The sequence below is a fragment of the Camelus dromedarius genome, chromosome 5 (assembly GCF_036321535.1).
Source record: "Camelus dromedarius isolate mCamDro1 chromosome 5, mCamDro1.pat, whole genome shotgun sequence".
Lineage (NCBI taxonomy): Eukaryota > Metazoa > Chordata > Mammalia > Artiodactyla > Camelidae > Camelus > Camelus dromedarius.
The window spans coordinates 1,908,297-1,925,047 of NC_087440.1; the positions used below are offsets into that span (position 1 = coordinate 1,908,297).

At 38.1% G+C, this 16,751-nt stretch overlaps 1 protein-coding gene across 11 annotated transcripts in view; it reads right to left on the reverse strand.

The window, feature by feature from the left end:
* Positions 1-3,686: 3,686 nt before the first annotated feature.
* The window catches only part of DENND4A (DENN domain containing 4A), a 118,954-nt gene continuing 105,889 nt past the window's right edge, over positions 3,687-16,751 (reverse strand). For 10 of the 11 annotated variants that reach the window (XM_064485477.1, XM_031452875.2, XM_031452871.2 and 7 more), the window contains 9 exons: positions 16,619-16,713; positions 15,161-15,336; positions 14,925-15,068; positions 13,680-13,878; positions 13,166-13,420; positions 12,233-12,350; positions 11,445-11,607; positions 11,186-11,250; positions 3,687-6,204 (listed from right to left, as the gene is read on the reverse strand). In XM_064485477.1, the coding sequence (XP_064341547.1) occupies positions 6,068-6,204; positions 11,186-11,250; positions 11,445-11,607; positions 12,233-12,350; positions 13,166-13,420; positions 13,680-13,878; positions 14,925-15,068; positions 15,161-15,336; positions 16,619-16,713 (1,352 nt within the window). In that variant the 3' untranslated portion in view covers positions 3,687-6,067. Of the gene's footprint in view, positions 6,205-11,185; positions 11,251-11,444; positions 11,608-12,232; positions 12,351-13,165; positions 13,421-13,679; positions 13,879-14,924; positions 15,069-15,160; positions 15,337-16,618; positions 16,714-16,751 lie in introns of those variants that run through there. The other variant, XR_010380809.1, reaches the window with a different exon arrangement.

The window sequence follows — 16,751 nt, forward strand, 5'->3', positions numbered from 1 at the left end:
GCACCATCGCAATAAGGCAAGCTCCGTGTTCACACTTCCCTGATCATCCCCGAAGGGCTGCTGACCCAAAAGATGCAGGTGTGGTCTACATGTCACCCCCGGGCCCCTGCCCCAAGCACAAGCTGCAGTTTGCTGTCTCTTCTTTTTCTGTTCAAAAAACGTAGTTCTACCAGGTTTGTATTCATTACAGATTCAGTTGTTGGTGAGTTTAAATAAGGAGCTAAGGCTACAGGAAACAAACAGGAATCACTAATCATTACACATCATGGTCCCGTAAAATGTGTACCAATGTTTTACAGCTTAGAAGGACTACATTAGCGCTCATTGTTGCGTTTCAGAAAAGTGAAATTAAAATAAGCGGCTCAAGAAGTTAAAATTTATAAATTGCCCTTGAATTGGAAGGTGTGGGGATTAGGGAAGGAAAACTACCCTGAGGACTATGTAAAACTATGTTCTTCTTAGGAGATCCAAGTTAGTGCCGTCTCCACCAGGTGGTCACCTTGAGGGACTGGACGTTCTAACAAAGCTGTCCTGGCTCTGCACCCCTCCCTCCCATATTCTCACCCAGCGGTGGCAGCTGCTACTAGTGGGTGAGAGAAAAAGCAATTTTTAGAGAGTCTAAAGTCAGTAGAGCCAAATCTGGCTTATAAAGTAAGAGATCCAGTGGGGCAATGCTATGCTATTTTTGTATGCCATCCTAGATGGGATTATAAAGCAAGAAGATTGATCCCCTGCGTGGCTTACAATTGGATATTAAGGCGATTGTTTACAAAGGAGAAATTCAAAAAATGCTTAATTAACACAAGGACAAGGTGGTGAGAAAGAGTATTCCTGCTTCCAAGGTAGCTGGTGGAAAGGACACCTGACTTTTTAAAACCTGTGTGGTTAAACGTTTCATGTGGAAGCTGAAGCGCGCGTGTATTAAGTACCGCTGTCTGCTGCTTTTACTGGCATCAAGGGGCACATTAAAATGAAACAGTTCTGTGTCACTGGTTATGGAGCAAAAGAAGCTCATGTGAATGGAACTTACAACATAAATATGGCTTTAATTACAAACATGAGAGGATTCCTTGAAGACTAGAAGACAGCAGGAAAAACCGGAACATTTTGGTGTTGAAGGACTACGTTCAAAGTACTTCAGGCCATGGTACGTCTTTTAAGACGGGCTGATTAATTCATGGCCTCACAATTCCAGGATTCACATTCTTTGGAAATGGCTTTTACTAAATTCCAATAAATTGTGAATCCCAGTGGTATTTTACTTTACAAAAATGGATGCGTTCATCCACATCTTTAGGTCACTTTGTCACAATGCTCAAGAAAAGACTGGTGAAGAATGTGGCACCACGTTCAGATTCACACTGTGAAGTCAGTTCCCCTCGGTCCTGGTGCTGCCGCACCGCCGGGGCTGCACGTGCCCTGGCCTGAGAACAGGAGGGACGCGCAGCGGCTGTGGGAGGGAGAGCCACACAACAGCCTTCTGCACGCCAGTGCAGCCCAGCTCAGCTGCCCTCAGGGACGTCCCGGCCTCCCGGGCAGCCTGCCAGCTGACGCCCTTCCCCAGGGCTGAGTGAGGAATGAAACGCTCTGCAATGATGGCAGTGCTGGACCGCCATTTAATGATTAAAATCACCTGTAATGACTGAACATCTTTTTCCTGATCAGTTTGCTGAATTGCTGCCATTTCTCTTTGCCTCGAAAGGGAGTTCTGACGTCACACTATGACAGAAAAGGGTCAAATATGTAAAATGAAGGCTGGGCCTTGATGGATGAGCAGCTGGTGAGGAGAAAGAGGAGGTTTCAAGGAGATGGAAATTTTATGTAACTTCTAAAAGATGAATTCGTTATGCTTGGAAATTAAAAATTTTGTGATACATTATAAATCTATAATTTATTAAAATTATGCTGTGTTGGAGGTAAAGTACTATCTTAAAATGTCAAGATAATGGTTAGATGGTCCTCTCATTCGATGGGCAGAATGATCTGTGTAGCCAGTTACGTGGGACAAATTCTAGGTCACTCATTCAGCCTGGCAAGTCTGACCTGTCCCCTGTGACTAACTAAACTGGAAGCAGCGGCTGCACAGATGACTTCTCCTTCACCCTCCTTGAGACCGAACCTCCTTGATGGCCCTGGTAATAGGTTTGGACCAAATTTATAAAAATGTAAAACTCCTAATTTAATGAGTTAAGATTCTATATAGTACCAGAAAAAAAGGATGTATTCCAAATGTTAAAAAATCAGTATATGTTTAAATGGTTACTACACATTTTGAACATTATGTTGTACCCTCTTCAACAGATCTGAAAATGTTTTTATTCAATTATAGGCTTGGCCTTTTATGATACTATAAAAGTATCATAAAAAGTCTATATCCTAATTATTATTTATAGATTAAATACCAAAGGGGGCAAGAATCGGGATTTAATATTTAAGGCCCAGTCTGCTAGATAACATTTGAAGAACTGGCTGGCCTCATGGCCACAGAATACACTTGGTTCTGGCTGCCCTCCTCCACCCTTTTTTGGTGGGAGGGTCCCTCTACAGGTGCAGCTTGCAATGTATTATGGGACTGATTACTATGAAAGGTACAAAGAGAGGGCTCGTGAGCAGGGCTGTCCATCCCTGGAGGAGGTCACTAGAGCCGGGCTGGACCCCCTGGCCTAAGGCTGCCCACAACCAAAGCACACTTCTGGTCCTCAGGCCCTCCACTGTGATGAGCAGGCAGATCTGGAGAATTTCATTTACAGAAAATTCCATCAGTTGCTCCAATGGTTTTGTCACAGTACTATGAAAGGAAGAATTTTAAATACAAAAGGAAGGAGCCATCCAAAGAACAGCAATGGTGGAAAGGCTGCGGTAACTTTATCAGCGTCTGTTACCATCTCACACGTGCGCACAGACTTTTTGCATCAGAGACAGAAATTCCTGTATTAATTTGTCCGAAACGAATTTGGAACCAAAAATGAGTCAGCAAAGTACCTACTATGGGGCCAGAGGGAGAGGACAGTATGAAGGGATAAGCAGAAGATACCAAGTTCTGAGGAGATCAAGGTAAACTGGTGTGCAGCTGCCAGAGAATTCAATTCTGAAATAAAACTCAGTCTTGTATCCAAACAGGAAGGGCAGAGCATGCTAAGACCAGCACAAAGGCAGGCCAAGGACCATCTCAAAGAGGCAGCCTGCTCTTTCCCTTCCTGCTCTGAGATAAAGTGCCTGACAGTAGCTTTCAAGTTCTAATGGGAGAAATAAAAATAAAGCCGGGCCGCTGCGCACTGCCATACAAATGGGAATTCTCTTACCCTGTCTTACAGCGTACGTAGAAGTACAGTATCTGTATACAGCAGGCGAACTCTTGCCAGCTGCACTGAAGTATCAGGAATTACCAGCATGAAATAAAATAAGTATTTATCACCTAAAATGCTGAATCAACATTTCCAGGGGCCATTTCTCTATATACCAAAATGGAAAGACACTTAAAAAAAGCTTAAAATAAGCTGGTGGCTTTAGGGTTTTTAAAACAAAAAACATCCCCCAAAATTAGAAAAAAAAAAAAAAAGACAAAAATCAGAATATAAACAGGTTCTATAACTCCATGACAAGAGAAAAAAATCAAATATTGAAATATATAAAATACAAATGTATGACATTCAAAACACTAATGGGAGGAAGTAGTAAACAAGTCGTACCGGACACAGCATGGTTTATTTTCAACTGGTAAACGAAGAAGAAGAAAATAAAAGACAGATAATGTAGCAAAAGGGTATTTCTCGCCAACATGATTGGCCGTGATTCTCTAAAATGTATGGTCAACAGAGAGAAAATCAAAGAAAAGTTTATATGGTGTTATTTTAAAAGATGATCTACATTTTAGTTTTCTTTTGAGCAGGGTTTACCACTTTTTCTTCATGTTTTAGGTTTTATTTTTAAAGAGTAAATATGTGCAAATAATAGACCCTGGGGATTAAAAATAGGGGAAATAAAACCTAACCAAAAGCAGAAACAAAACTTGGTGTTGGGGGGGGGGGATAACAAATTGCAACCACTTTTCCAAATGAGGATGAGCCATAAAGAATGGGCTTTACCTTACTTTTTTTGGTCAGGTATTTGAAACCAATAAACTATGACTCATTGCTCCCGGTAGAGAAAAGGTAATCAATCGTGAAAAGCCGTTCTTTTAAGGGGAAAAAAACAGTAACAAAAAACTAGAACGGAGCCTCAGAATTCTGCTTGGAGGGATGTTTGTCACCAGTGCCAAAAGCCACACCCATCGAATGTTTCTCCCATTTGACAACTTTCAAATGATGATGACTTAGAGAACATAAAACAGAGCGCGAGGCTAAGACCTTGAATAGTAAAGAAGGACCAGACAGGAGTGGTATTTACAAAGGAGAGGCAGACACACGTGCATAGCACCAGATTTTTCAAGTAATCAAGTTCAGCCCCAAACTAACTGAACTAAAATTTTATATTTTTAAACCTTCCCCATTACTTCCCAGAGCAGAAAGCCGTTGAAGTGTTTCAGCTCGGTGCTATTCACTAACAGTGTGAACTCAAGGGTTTTTTCCTACAGCTGAACTGGTTGTAAGTCTTAGGACTTTAAGGTAACTCCAGTCCCAGTGCCCTGAACTCTGTGGGCTTTTACACATTGGACTGAGGACCATTCTTTTTTTTTTTCTTCTTTGACAGTGGCTAGAGAATTCCTTCATTAATGACAATGTGTGCAAACACACACCACACAGACACCTTGAAAATCTATAAATAATTCTAACAGCCAAAGGACACTTTTTATCAGAAATTACCCAAAGAAAATGATATTAGAAATAATGGGACTACCAATACTTTTTAAGAGTCTATTTAATACCCATAGTGCTTAAACATTCAGTTTATTGTCTGATTTCTGGATATTTCTGGATTTTAGATTCCATAAACCAGATTCTGAAGGCTTATTGAAAAAGCCAAGTTCCTCAATATGGGAAATTCTATCTGGCTGTACGTTTAGAGAGTTATTATTTTTCTACTTTTGAAAAAATATTTTGAATATATATATATATATATATATATATTAACAGACTATTCCAGTAGGTTATATTCCAGATAAATATAGTACAATTTGCATCATACCCAATATTTCAGATATTAAAATAAAGTTCAAATTTGGGAGAAACTAACATATTTCCCAGCATAAGTGTGCATGTAGAACATTTGGCTTTGTTAAGCTACCTTCCCTGTGTACTGTACGTACCTATTAACAACAGAGGAAATTCTGGACTCGTGGTATATCGAGCCTGACTTTATAGAAGCCAACCTGGAACCTCTCTGGCTCTCCTTCCACGAGGATCAATGAGTCAGGCTGGGCCACGCACACCCCCGCTGTGACGCGCTCCCTGCGCTCAGGGGACAACAGTGACACTAACGTGACCTTTTGGAATCATTCTCCCAAGTAACAAAATACAGAGAGACAGATACACATATAGAGACCTGCAGCTGCATTAACTTCAAGTAGCAGACAAATAAGCACTTAACTGCCTTGCTTCATAAGTTTAAGTTCATTTTGTTTGCTATATTAAGTTTAAAAATTAAAAAAATAGCAACTTACTATAAACAGTTTAAAATATGTATAATACAACTTCATGGTCAAAACATTTTGAATCATCTGTGAAAACAGGAGATACTTGCATCTTACATTTGTTTAAGTTCCATACACGATGTTTTAATCTGCCTCTTCCAAGAGAAACCGTAAAACAGTTGTCTTCTTTTATGGGAACTAATTTTTTGTTTAGAGCTTTCCTCATTACAAAAATACTTAATTACTTGTTAACCGGAGGGGGAAAAAATGGACACTAAGTGGCTCTCTCCCACCTGTCACTTACTTTCTCTTTCAGACATTCTGTACATAAACTATCTGGACTTTCTGAACCATTTACAAATGTATTTTTAAAAATCGAAGAAAAAAGTTTAGAGTCTGAAAGTGTTATTTTATACACTGACTGTACAATACTTACTGGCAGTACACACACACACACACACACACACACGCGCGCGCACGCGCGCACGCACACGTGTCCTAAAGATAAGGCTCTCCAAAGGTTTTGCGACATTCCATCACCCCAGTACTTGGCGGCCTGTCACAGTTGTGTGTATTCTTGACTTGACTCGGTGTGAGGCGATCGTATGCCATCTTGTATTCTTTATCAAATACATCTGTAGAAATTCATAAAGAAATAAAGGCATGAAGAAATTTGTATTTGACACTGCCAGCAATCAAGTTTTTGTCACACTACCGAACTGCAAAATTAAGAGGCCAAGAGGGAGTCTCCAGGTCATTGCTGCCAACGAGAGGACCGCACCATTTCAGAGCTGGCGTGGGGGCCTCAGAGACCACAGCATTGTAGAGCTAGACTACACAGACCAGTGAAATGCAAAGTTGTAGCCAACTGTTTAAAGTTATTCTCTCCCATATTAAAAGAAATTTTGATAAAATATAGATAACAGAAAATTTACCATCTTAACCATTTTTAAGTGCAGTTTGGTGGTATGACATACATTCATAATGTTGTGCAATCACTACCACCACCCAGCTCCATACCTCTTTTCATCTTATGAAACTGGCACTCTACTCATTAAACAATAAAACCCTTCCTCCCTTCCCCTTGGCTCTTGTCAACTACCATTCTACTTCTGTCTCCATGATTCTGACTACTCTAAGTATGTCTTAAGTAGAATCATACAGTATTTGTTTTTTTGTGACTGGTGGATTTCACTTAACATAATGTCTGCAAGGTTCATCCATGTTGTAGCATGTGTCAGAATTTCCCTCCTTTTTTAAGGCTGAATAATATTCCATTATATGTATATTATCACATTTTGCTTATTTGCTCATCCTTCAGTGGACACTTGGGTTGCTTCTACAGTTTAGCTATTACATAATAGTGTTACGAATATGTGTGTACAAAAATCTCTTTGAGACTCTGCTTTCAATTCTTTAGAGTATATACCCAAATGTGAAGCTGCTGGATAATGTGGAAATTCTATCTTTAATTATTTGAGGGGAATGCCATACTGTTTTCTGCAGCAGCTTTATACCATTTTACATTTCTGCTAACAATGCACAAAGGTTTCAATTTTCCCATATCCTCACCAATACCAGTTATTTTCTGAGAGTAGCCATTCCATCTAACGATGTGAGATGATATCCCACTGTAGTTCTGACTTGCATTTCCCAAATAATTAGTGGTGCTGAATATCTTTTCATGTGCTTAATGGCCACTGTCTTATCTCCTTTGGAGAAATACCTATTTACATTCTTTGTCCATTTAGCAATGGCTTATTTTGTTGTCAAGCTTTAGGAATTCTTCATAGTTCTGGATATTAATCCCTTCTCAGATATATAACTTGTAAATATTTTCTCCCATTCTGTGGGATGCCTTTTTACAATACTGATACCACCTTTTGATGTGCAAAATTTTAAAATTTCCATGATGTCTGATTTGTTTATTTTTCTTTTGTTGCCTGTGCCTTGGGTATCATATCCAAGAAATCCCTGACAAATCCAATGTCCTGAAGCTTTTGTTCTATGTTTTCTTCTATTAGTTTTATAGTTTTAGGACTTACATTTAGGCTTTCAATCCAATTCGAGTTAATTTTTATATAAGGGTCCAACTTCATTCTTTTGCAAGTGGATATCCCGTTTTCCCAGCACCATTTCTTAAAAAGACTGTCCTTTCTCCAGTGAGTAGTCTTGGCACCCTTGTTGAAAACCATTTGACCACAGATGTGAGGGTGTATTTCTGGGCTTTCTATTCTATTCCATTGGTCCACATGTCTGTCTTTATGCCAGTCTATACTGTTAAGAGTTTTGATTGCTGTAGCCCTGCTGTAAGTTTTGAAATCAGTTAAGTGTGAGCCTTACATATTTGTTCCTCTTTGAAGTTGTTTTGGCTACTTGGGGTCCCTTGAGATTTCATGAATTTTAGGATGGGTTTTTCTATTTCTGCGAAAAACGTTGAGAGTTTTGAAAGCGATCGCACTGAATCTGTAATTGCTTTGAGTAGTACTGATATGTTAAGAATATTAGTCTTCTGATCTACACACATGGGGTGTGTTTTCATTCATTTATGTGACCTTTAATTTCTTTGCAATGTTTTACAATTTTCATCATACAAGTCTTTCGCCTCCTTGGTTAAACAAATTCCTAAGTATTTTATTCTTTTTGATGCTATTATAAATGGAATTGCTTTCTTAATTTCATTTTTGGATTATTCACTGCGAATTACAGAAACAGAACTGACTTTTGCATCTTGATCTTTATCTTACAAACTTGCTGAACTCAAACTCTAAAATTTTGGGGTTTTTTTTTGTTTTGTTTTGGTGTGGAATCTCTAGGGTTTTCTATACATAAGATCATGTCATCTATAAATAAAGATAGCTTAACTTCTTCCTTTCCAATTTGGATGCCTTTTATGTCTTTTTCTTGCCTTGCTGCTCTGACAAGGACTTCCAGCACAAGGCTGAATGGAAGCAGTGAAAGCAGGCATCCTTTCCTTGCTCCAGATCTTAAGGGGAAACTTTCTGTTTTTCACAGGAAGTATGGTGTTAACTGTGGGTTTTTCATAAATGCCTTTTATCAGGTTGAGGATGTTTCCTTCTATTCCTAGTCTGAATTTTGTCAAATGCTTTTTCTGTGTCTATTGAGATATCATGTGGTTTTGGCTTTTATTCTATTAATACAGTATATTACATGGATGGAGCTTTTTAAATGTTAAACTAACACTGCGTCCCTAGGATGAATCCCATTTTGTTGTGGTGTATAATCCTATCCATTTGTTGCTGAAACTAGATTGGTTTGCTAGTGTTTTGTTGAGGAGTTCTACATCTGTATGAATAAGGGCTATTGCTCTGTAGTTTTCCTGTAACGTTTCTGTCTGGGTTTGGTCAGGGTAATATTGGTGTAACTCTCAGAACGAGTTAAGAAGCACTCCTTTTTCTTCTTTGTCTTTTTTTTTTCCCTGTCAAGAGTGTGAAGGATGAGTGTCTTAGCCTGGGCTGCTATGACAGAATACCACAGACCGGGTGGCTTAAATGATGAACATTTATTTCTCATAGTTCTGGAGGCTGGGAAGTCCAAGGTTAAGGTACCAGCAGATCTGGTGTCTGGTGAGAGCACTCGTCCTGGCTGGCAGACAGCTTCTTCTGCATCCTCACATGACTGAGAAAGAGGGGGATAGCTCTCTTCTTTTTCTTGTAAGGATACTAATTCCATCCTGGGGGCTCCAGCCTCATGATGTAATTATTTCCCAAAGGCCCTACTTCCGAATACCATCACATTAGGCTTTCAGTGTGTGTGACTTTGGGGCTGGGGGACACAAACATGCGGTCCGTAACAAATGCTGTTTCTCCTCCTCTAAACATTCGGCAGAGTTCACCACCTGACCCTGGGCTTTTCTTTGTGGGAAGCTTTCTGATCACTGACCCGTTCTCTCTGTTTCAGCTCTGCTAAGATTTTCTATTCTCGAGTCAGTTTGGCAGTTTATGCCTTTTTGGAATTTGCTTCTCTCTTCTAGGTTATCTAACTTGTTAGCATATAATTATTTACTGTGTTCCCTCATAATCCTCTTTATTTCTGTAAGGTCAGTATGAACATTCCCTCTTTTATTCCTGATTTCAGTCATTGGAGTCATCTCTCTTTTTCTCTTCGTCTAGCTTAAAGGTCTGTCAATTTTGTTGATCTTTTCAAAGACCAAACTTTTGATTTCGATCAGTTTCTCTATTTTAAAAAATATTCCCCCCCCCATTTCCTCTAGTTTATTTACTTCTGCTCTAATATTTATTTCCTTCCTTCTACGTGCTTTGTTCTTCTTTTTCTAGTTTCTTAAGGTAGAAACTACTTTCACTGCATCTCAAAGTTTTGGTATGTTGTGTTTTCATTTTCATTTTTCTCACAGTATTGTCTAATTTCTATTAGGACTTTTTTGAACCATTTGCCTTTTAGGAATGGGTTGTTTAATTTCCACATATTTGTGAACTTCTTATTTTCCTTCTGTAACTGATTTCTAATTTCATTCTACTGTGGTGAGAGAACACACTCCGTACGATTTCAAACATTTTAAATTTGTTGAGATTTGCTCTATGCCCAAGTATTTGGTTTATCCTGGACAATATTCCATGTCCAGTCGAGAAAAGTATGTCTTTTGTTGTAGTCGGATGGAGTGTTCTGTAGATGTTTCTCAGGACTAGCTGCTTTACAGTGGTGTTCAAGTCTTCTGTTTCCTTGCTGATCTGCTGTCTAGTTGTTCTATCCATTATTGAAAGCAGAATATTAAAACATCCAACTGTTATGGCTGAGTGTCTGTTTCTCCCTTCAATTCTGTTAGCTTTTATTCATGTATTTTGGGGCTCTGGTGTTAGCTGCATATATGTTATAATTGTTATAAACAATTAATAATTCTTGGTGGACTGACTGTTTCATCATTATAAAATGTCCTTCTTTGTCTCTTTTAGACTTTGTCTAAAGTCTATTTTTGTCTGATATTAATATAGTTACTCTAGCCCTCTTTTTAGTATTATCTGCATGGAATGCCTTTTTCGACCCTTTTACTTTCAACATATTTGTGTCTCTGACTAAAGCAGGTCACGCACAGTAACTGGGAGAAACAGACGATCAACCAAAAATGTATGGAGCCCCTCAAATATGTATTTAACTACCTTACATCTTTTCTGATGCAAGCTTAATGTCATTAGTGATATGACAAAACAGTTAAAAGCACAGGATTGGAAATTAAGACTGCTTGGTTCAAATATGGCTGTTACTGCTGTGAAACCCAACTTTAAGTTACTTAACCTCTTGGATCCTCAGTCGTCTCAATAATAATACGGACATGATAATAGTACCTACCTCAGAGGGCTTTTGGGAGAATTATATGAGATAATACATGGAAAGTACTTGCTATAATATGAGGCATAAAAAAGCCCTCAAAAAAATGGTAGCTTTCATTATTTATCATTATTATAACCAACATGACCAAAATATCAAAGTATCTTTAACATTACATCAAAAAAAAAGTCAAAGAAACAATTCAAGTATATTAATAAAATTTTACATTAAACTAAGACTACCAAGATAAAAACACTTTGAAAACTATACCATGATATATAAATATTACATGTTATGTATTTGCTAAATTACCTATATCAATGTTTTCTCTTCCCAGTGCCACAAGTGAGAGAAACAGTATTTCTCTATATAAACTCCTAGGGGGAAAAAGGAGCAGAGAAGACATTACTATCTACGTAGTCTATTTATAGCTACAAAAATGTTTATGTTAGTATAAGCATGAGATAGTCTAAAATATTACAAAGCAAGAAAAAATAAAATAAAATATTACAAAGCAAACAATATGAATCTGCTTATAAGAACAATATACTCATTTAAGAGAATGAATTACCTCTGTCTTTTAAAATGAGGACATTTATTCAGTGTCTCTAAAATCTGACTCATTGGTCCATAGACATCATTCATTTTAATGCTTTTTACCATACTTTTCAATAATTCCTGGTTAAATGAATTATCACCTTTTTGCAATAAATGGACCATTGGATACTTCTGGGCTGTAAAAGAACAAAAGAGCAAATGAAGGGAAATGTTCTGTGTGGAAAAGGAGAATGTAATTAAGCAGCAACTGATAGCTATTTAAAAAGTTACAAAGCATTAAAAATAAATTAAGGGCAACGGACAAAGAAACAGAAATCTAAGAATAAAAAAAGGAAGAAATAAGACAAATAATGATAAAATAGGCTTAAAGCTTTTTGTGACTTCAAATACACAATAACTAAAAATACTGTTTTCTTTAATACAGCCCCTTGGAAGAAATACTAAATCAGCAGCCTGGGATGGAAACAAAAAAATAAGTAAAATGAAGAAACAGGGACAAGCAATGTGCCAAAAATGGAACTTTACAAACACAACCCACCCCTCCAGCACACACACAGCACCACTCAAAAACAAAGCCAAAAAAACCCAATAAAACAAAAATCCCTTGATCCCCATGGAAGACAGCACTAAAAACATCAAACTTAACACTCACTCTCAAACAAAAGAGTGCGATTTTGACCTGTAAGACAAAAAGCAGGATAGTAAAATACAAGTCAGTTATACGTTAGCGCAGGCTATCTCAAGCAAGGAGAGAAGTCATCACTCCGCGCGAAGGAAGCTGGCATCTGCGACAGCACTTACTGTGGGCGTTCCAGAGGATGTACAAGGGCTGTCCCGGATCCTGATGCAATTTCATGTTGTCCCACAACATCTGGATTAAAACATGTTTACTATCTTCAGACATACAGTGGCGAGGAATCTGTGTTGAAGAATAAACCAACATTCATTAATGATCCTTATATGACAATGCTTTGTAAATATTTTATAAAAATCCTTACAGACATTTTGTAGGATTGTGTGTGTGCAAGAGAGAAAAGAGAAGAGAAAATGACTGACGTGCATGCATTTTACAACCTACTGAAGGAAGACGGGCTGAGGTGAGAAGCCAGTGAGCCTCTAAAGTAGCAGATTTAACCAAGAACTGGGATGAGTGAGGAAGGGAACCAGGGAGGGCTAATCTTGACCAGTTTACGATTATGGCTCCACAGAAGGAGGAACCCAGGAGCCCCATTCTACGTCAGTTCAAGCCACCCCCCCGAAGCGCTAGGCTCGCTTGTGAAGGAGGCAGGAGACATGGGTGGGGCCGATTCACAGACTCTTCTCTAAGAGTCATTTAGTTTACTTTTGACTCTATAACAAAAACTCAAGCCCATTTTGTGTCAATTTTGTAAGAAGTCCAAAAAATACGACTTTCTCTTACTGCTAGACTGTGGAAAGAAAAATTCCTTGCAACTGAAATAATTTTATTGATTCAGATGGTTATTAAAAATATTTAGCATAAAAATTACTTTTTGTCATTAGGGCTATGCAAACATTACAATAGTGTCAGTAGCACTGGCTTTTAGTTCATTTTTACTCTCATACCTTTGTTTTTTTATTTTTTATTTTTTGGGGGGTAGGTAATTAGATTTATTTATTTCTTTGATGGAGGTACTAGGGATTGAACCCAGGACCCCATGCATGCCAAGCACACACATTACCGCTTGAGTTATGCCCTCCCCACTACTCTCATACCTTTGAATACTTGTTACAATGTTCAGAAGAGAGAATCAATCCAGGTAAATTACTGGGTAAGTCAAGACGTCTAAAATACCACACCAGGTTCCAAAAAACAATTGGATGATGGTCCACAAAATCTGCCACTGTTATTGCATGATCGCCTTCATTTTCCAATAAGCTTTCAAGCTCCTTCCACACCACTAAAGGACTAAGATACGGAACAGTGATAGGATCTGGACTTGGGAGGTGCCATTCTAACCCTAAAGAATCCTGTTGAATAAACAAAAACCATAAATGGCAATTACAATATTGATGATACTGAATGATTAAAAAACACTCCTGTCAATGATTTCCAAGTAAGTAAAAATGTAACTGTATCATGCAACGAGAGACTCTGCTCAACAGTAATAAAAATCGAAACTAAGAAGGCTGTTTAGCACATGGGGAACAAAGTCTTATGTAAATTATCAATGTCCAAATTGTAAAAACAACAACAACAACAACAACAAAAAAACACCAAAATACATACTGTAGCTCCTTGTAAAGTAGCTGGCAGGCTGCCTGTAGGAATGATCTTCTGCCCTCCAGCGTCCTCCTTACCCAAGGGGCCGTAAGAACTAACACTCCTGGCCATTGGAAATATCGGACATTTTGACATAGCTGTTTTTGATCTGTCAGCAGGGATCTGAATACTTTGTGAACACGTATTTTCCAGAAGTTTAGATTTGCTTGGGCATTGAAAAAAGAAAAAAAGCATATCACTGTCTAGATTTACTTTATTTTGTCTAGCACAGAGAATTTCTCTTTAGAATCAGAGCTAGGCACAGCCAAGTAAAACAAAGGAAAGATGCTACTCGGGCTTCGGCTGGGAAACAGGATTTAGTTTACAGTAGTCTAGTCATGTTCAATTTCCTTTCTATCCAGTGAACTTTAAATATTCAAGAGTCACTCATTTTTATTCAAAACATTTAGCGGACAGCTTTTCATACTGCAGGAACCACAACAGGGCCAGAGGATACAAAGCAGAAAACATCGGCACCTATTCCTTCAAGAGTCAGAGCTAGTGGGAGACAGTCAGAGAAAGGGCTAGCGGACCTATGATGGAAGAAGGTGCACACACAGCTCTGCCGTTCTGCAGCCTAAGCATATTCATGATCAAACAGGGCACCCGCCTGCCAGTATTAAGCAGGCGTTTTCCTTTTCACATTCAGTTACCACTGTGGCTTCATCTGCCCAGCTATATGCAGCGTGCTTGGCACTTCTCCAAACAGGAGTGCATTTCTGTATTTGTTTTAAGCAAAGACTTACTTATATTAGGCTTACTGTATAAACCTTAGCTTAATTTTACAGTCCCTCTATCAGTTCCAGATGTTTTCTCAGGCTATTAAATATTCCAAGGTAGAAAATTAAATATTCCAAAGTAGAAGTAAGTTAGTCTGACTTGATTCCTCAAGAGTAGAGATAGGAGAAAGATGTTCATTATGAACTTCAAGTGTTCTCCAGAATTTTTACCTTTAAAATAATGGTACACATTATCATTATGAATTATACAGCTAAAACTTTGGGGATTCATAAAGCATAAACTATTAACTGTTTAAACATTTAGGTCATTAGAGAGAATTTTAAGACTGTTTTAAAGGAATAAGAATTTAAGATTAGGAATCTCTTATATATAAAAATTTAAACCTTAAAATGGTCAGCTAATTTTTCTGTCATTATTGGAAACACGTGCAATATATGTTGTTAAAATGTAGTTCCACATAATCATAATTACCTATTTAGATCAAAAGTCCGCTGAACAGAGATAACAGATTTGTCAAGATCAGAGGCTGATGTTGAGATACAAGATGGCCTTGTCTGACTTGAAAAGGACGGAAGATGCATATTTTCTGTAGATGGGCTTGACTTCAAAAAGTATCTGTAAGGTGAATCAAAGGAGCTTTTTGAGAAAAGAGATATTCTAGGAAACATGATCCTTAAACATGAAGGGAAAAAAGCATAAATCGTTACCTTCCAGGGCGTCTTAAATCTCTTATTTCGATATTCAGGAAGGGCAAGAAAAGATTGCCACAGAATGGGCACGTAGTATTGAGATTTGAGTCGTCTGCTGTCCAGCCAGCCATGATCTCCTCATCATGGACAAGACAGTCACAGGTTCTGCACCGAGAGCAGCTGGAGATGAGAACCTAGGGGAGGAAGCAGCGCTTCGTCAAGTAAGCCAGTTGGTGCATATCATGAAGTAACCACCAGTTCAATTCATAAATCTATTGGAAAACTAAAACTCAGGATTGAGAAGTGGCAAACAAAAAATGGATTACATTCAGTACATTATATAATACACTCATCTTTAACTATTTCAGCTAAATCTATTACAGAATTATTGCCTGAAAGGGAAACTTCCATTTAAGTGAGCATTTTTACCATTATAATTACTAAAAAAATCTGCCATCATTTTATTAATGGAAAAGTAAACCCAAGCATTAATTTGTTAATACCCAAAACAGGCACTGGTAACAGGTTACAGATCTGGGCTGCTCACAGTATGGTCAACCAGGTAGGAGCTGGTTCACGAATTCTTACTGGTTTGTGATGAGTTAAGTAAAGAAACTGGGAAGAAGACTTAAAGAGCCTCAAAGCAATCTGTCATCGCTCCCACAGCTGAGTCAGTGATCATTACAGTTTACAAGAGTACCAGCCACGACAGGCTGGAAGTTAAAAACAACAAAACCCTCGTCTGTAACTACACACTGTTCAAGAAGCAGTGCTGTGGAGAAATGTAAATGCCGTGATCACATTAATAAAATACCGAAATTTCTGAAGCCATCGGAAGCTTTGTGAACTGTAATATTAGTGCTCATCATTTATTTTCCAGCTGCATGCAGATTTACTCTCCAAATTTATGCAAATTAGTGTGAAATAGCAACATTCACAAACGTATCTGGAAACAAATTTTATATAAAAATTAGGGAAAATTTTTAAAGTGTAAAAATATAATGCTTTCATTGTAAGAAAATGGGGTATAGCAGCATATCCAGCGATCTCCACATCAAACTGATACAAAGAATGAAAAATGATGGAAAGAGCTGACACAGCTGCCAAGACCGCCCCTTGCATCTTCATCCAAAAAGCGCACCTGCCAAGCAAAGCTGGTTATGAGGGTTTAAGATGTGAAATAAAAATTCAAAGCGGCAAAGAAGGGGCAAATATAAATGCTGAAAATGAAAAAGTGCTTTTTTATGTTGATAAATATCAAAGGAAGCACAGAACTTTTCCAAACAGAAAAAGTAGTATGACTTCAGGAATCTGAAATACTTTACATTTTAAGTTTATTTAGGTGCACTGTACATTCTGAAATTTTCAGATGCCGTCTGTTTGACTTTTTATCATTCTACCTGAGATCACCACCACGTAAGAAATGCAAATTTTATTATGCAGTGCATGACGATGTTGTTTTGTTTAAAACTGTACCTCCATTGCATAGTTCTGGAAGATATTTGTACTACTCGTGTTACAGGAAGATGCCACTTCTGACTTCCCGGGTAAGGCAAACTTGGACAAGGATCCTGTTCGTGATTAAAAAACGAAGAGCAAAACCGTTAGA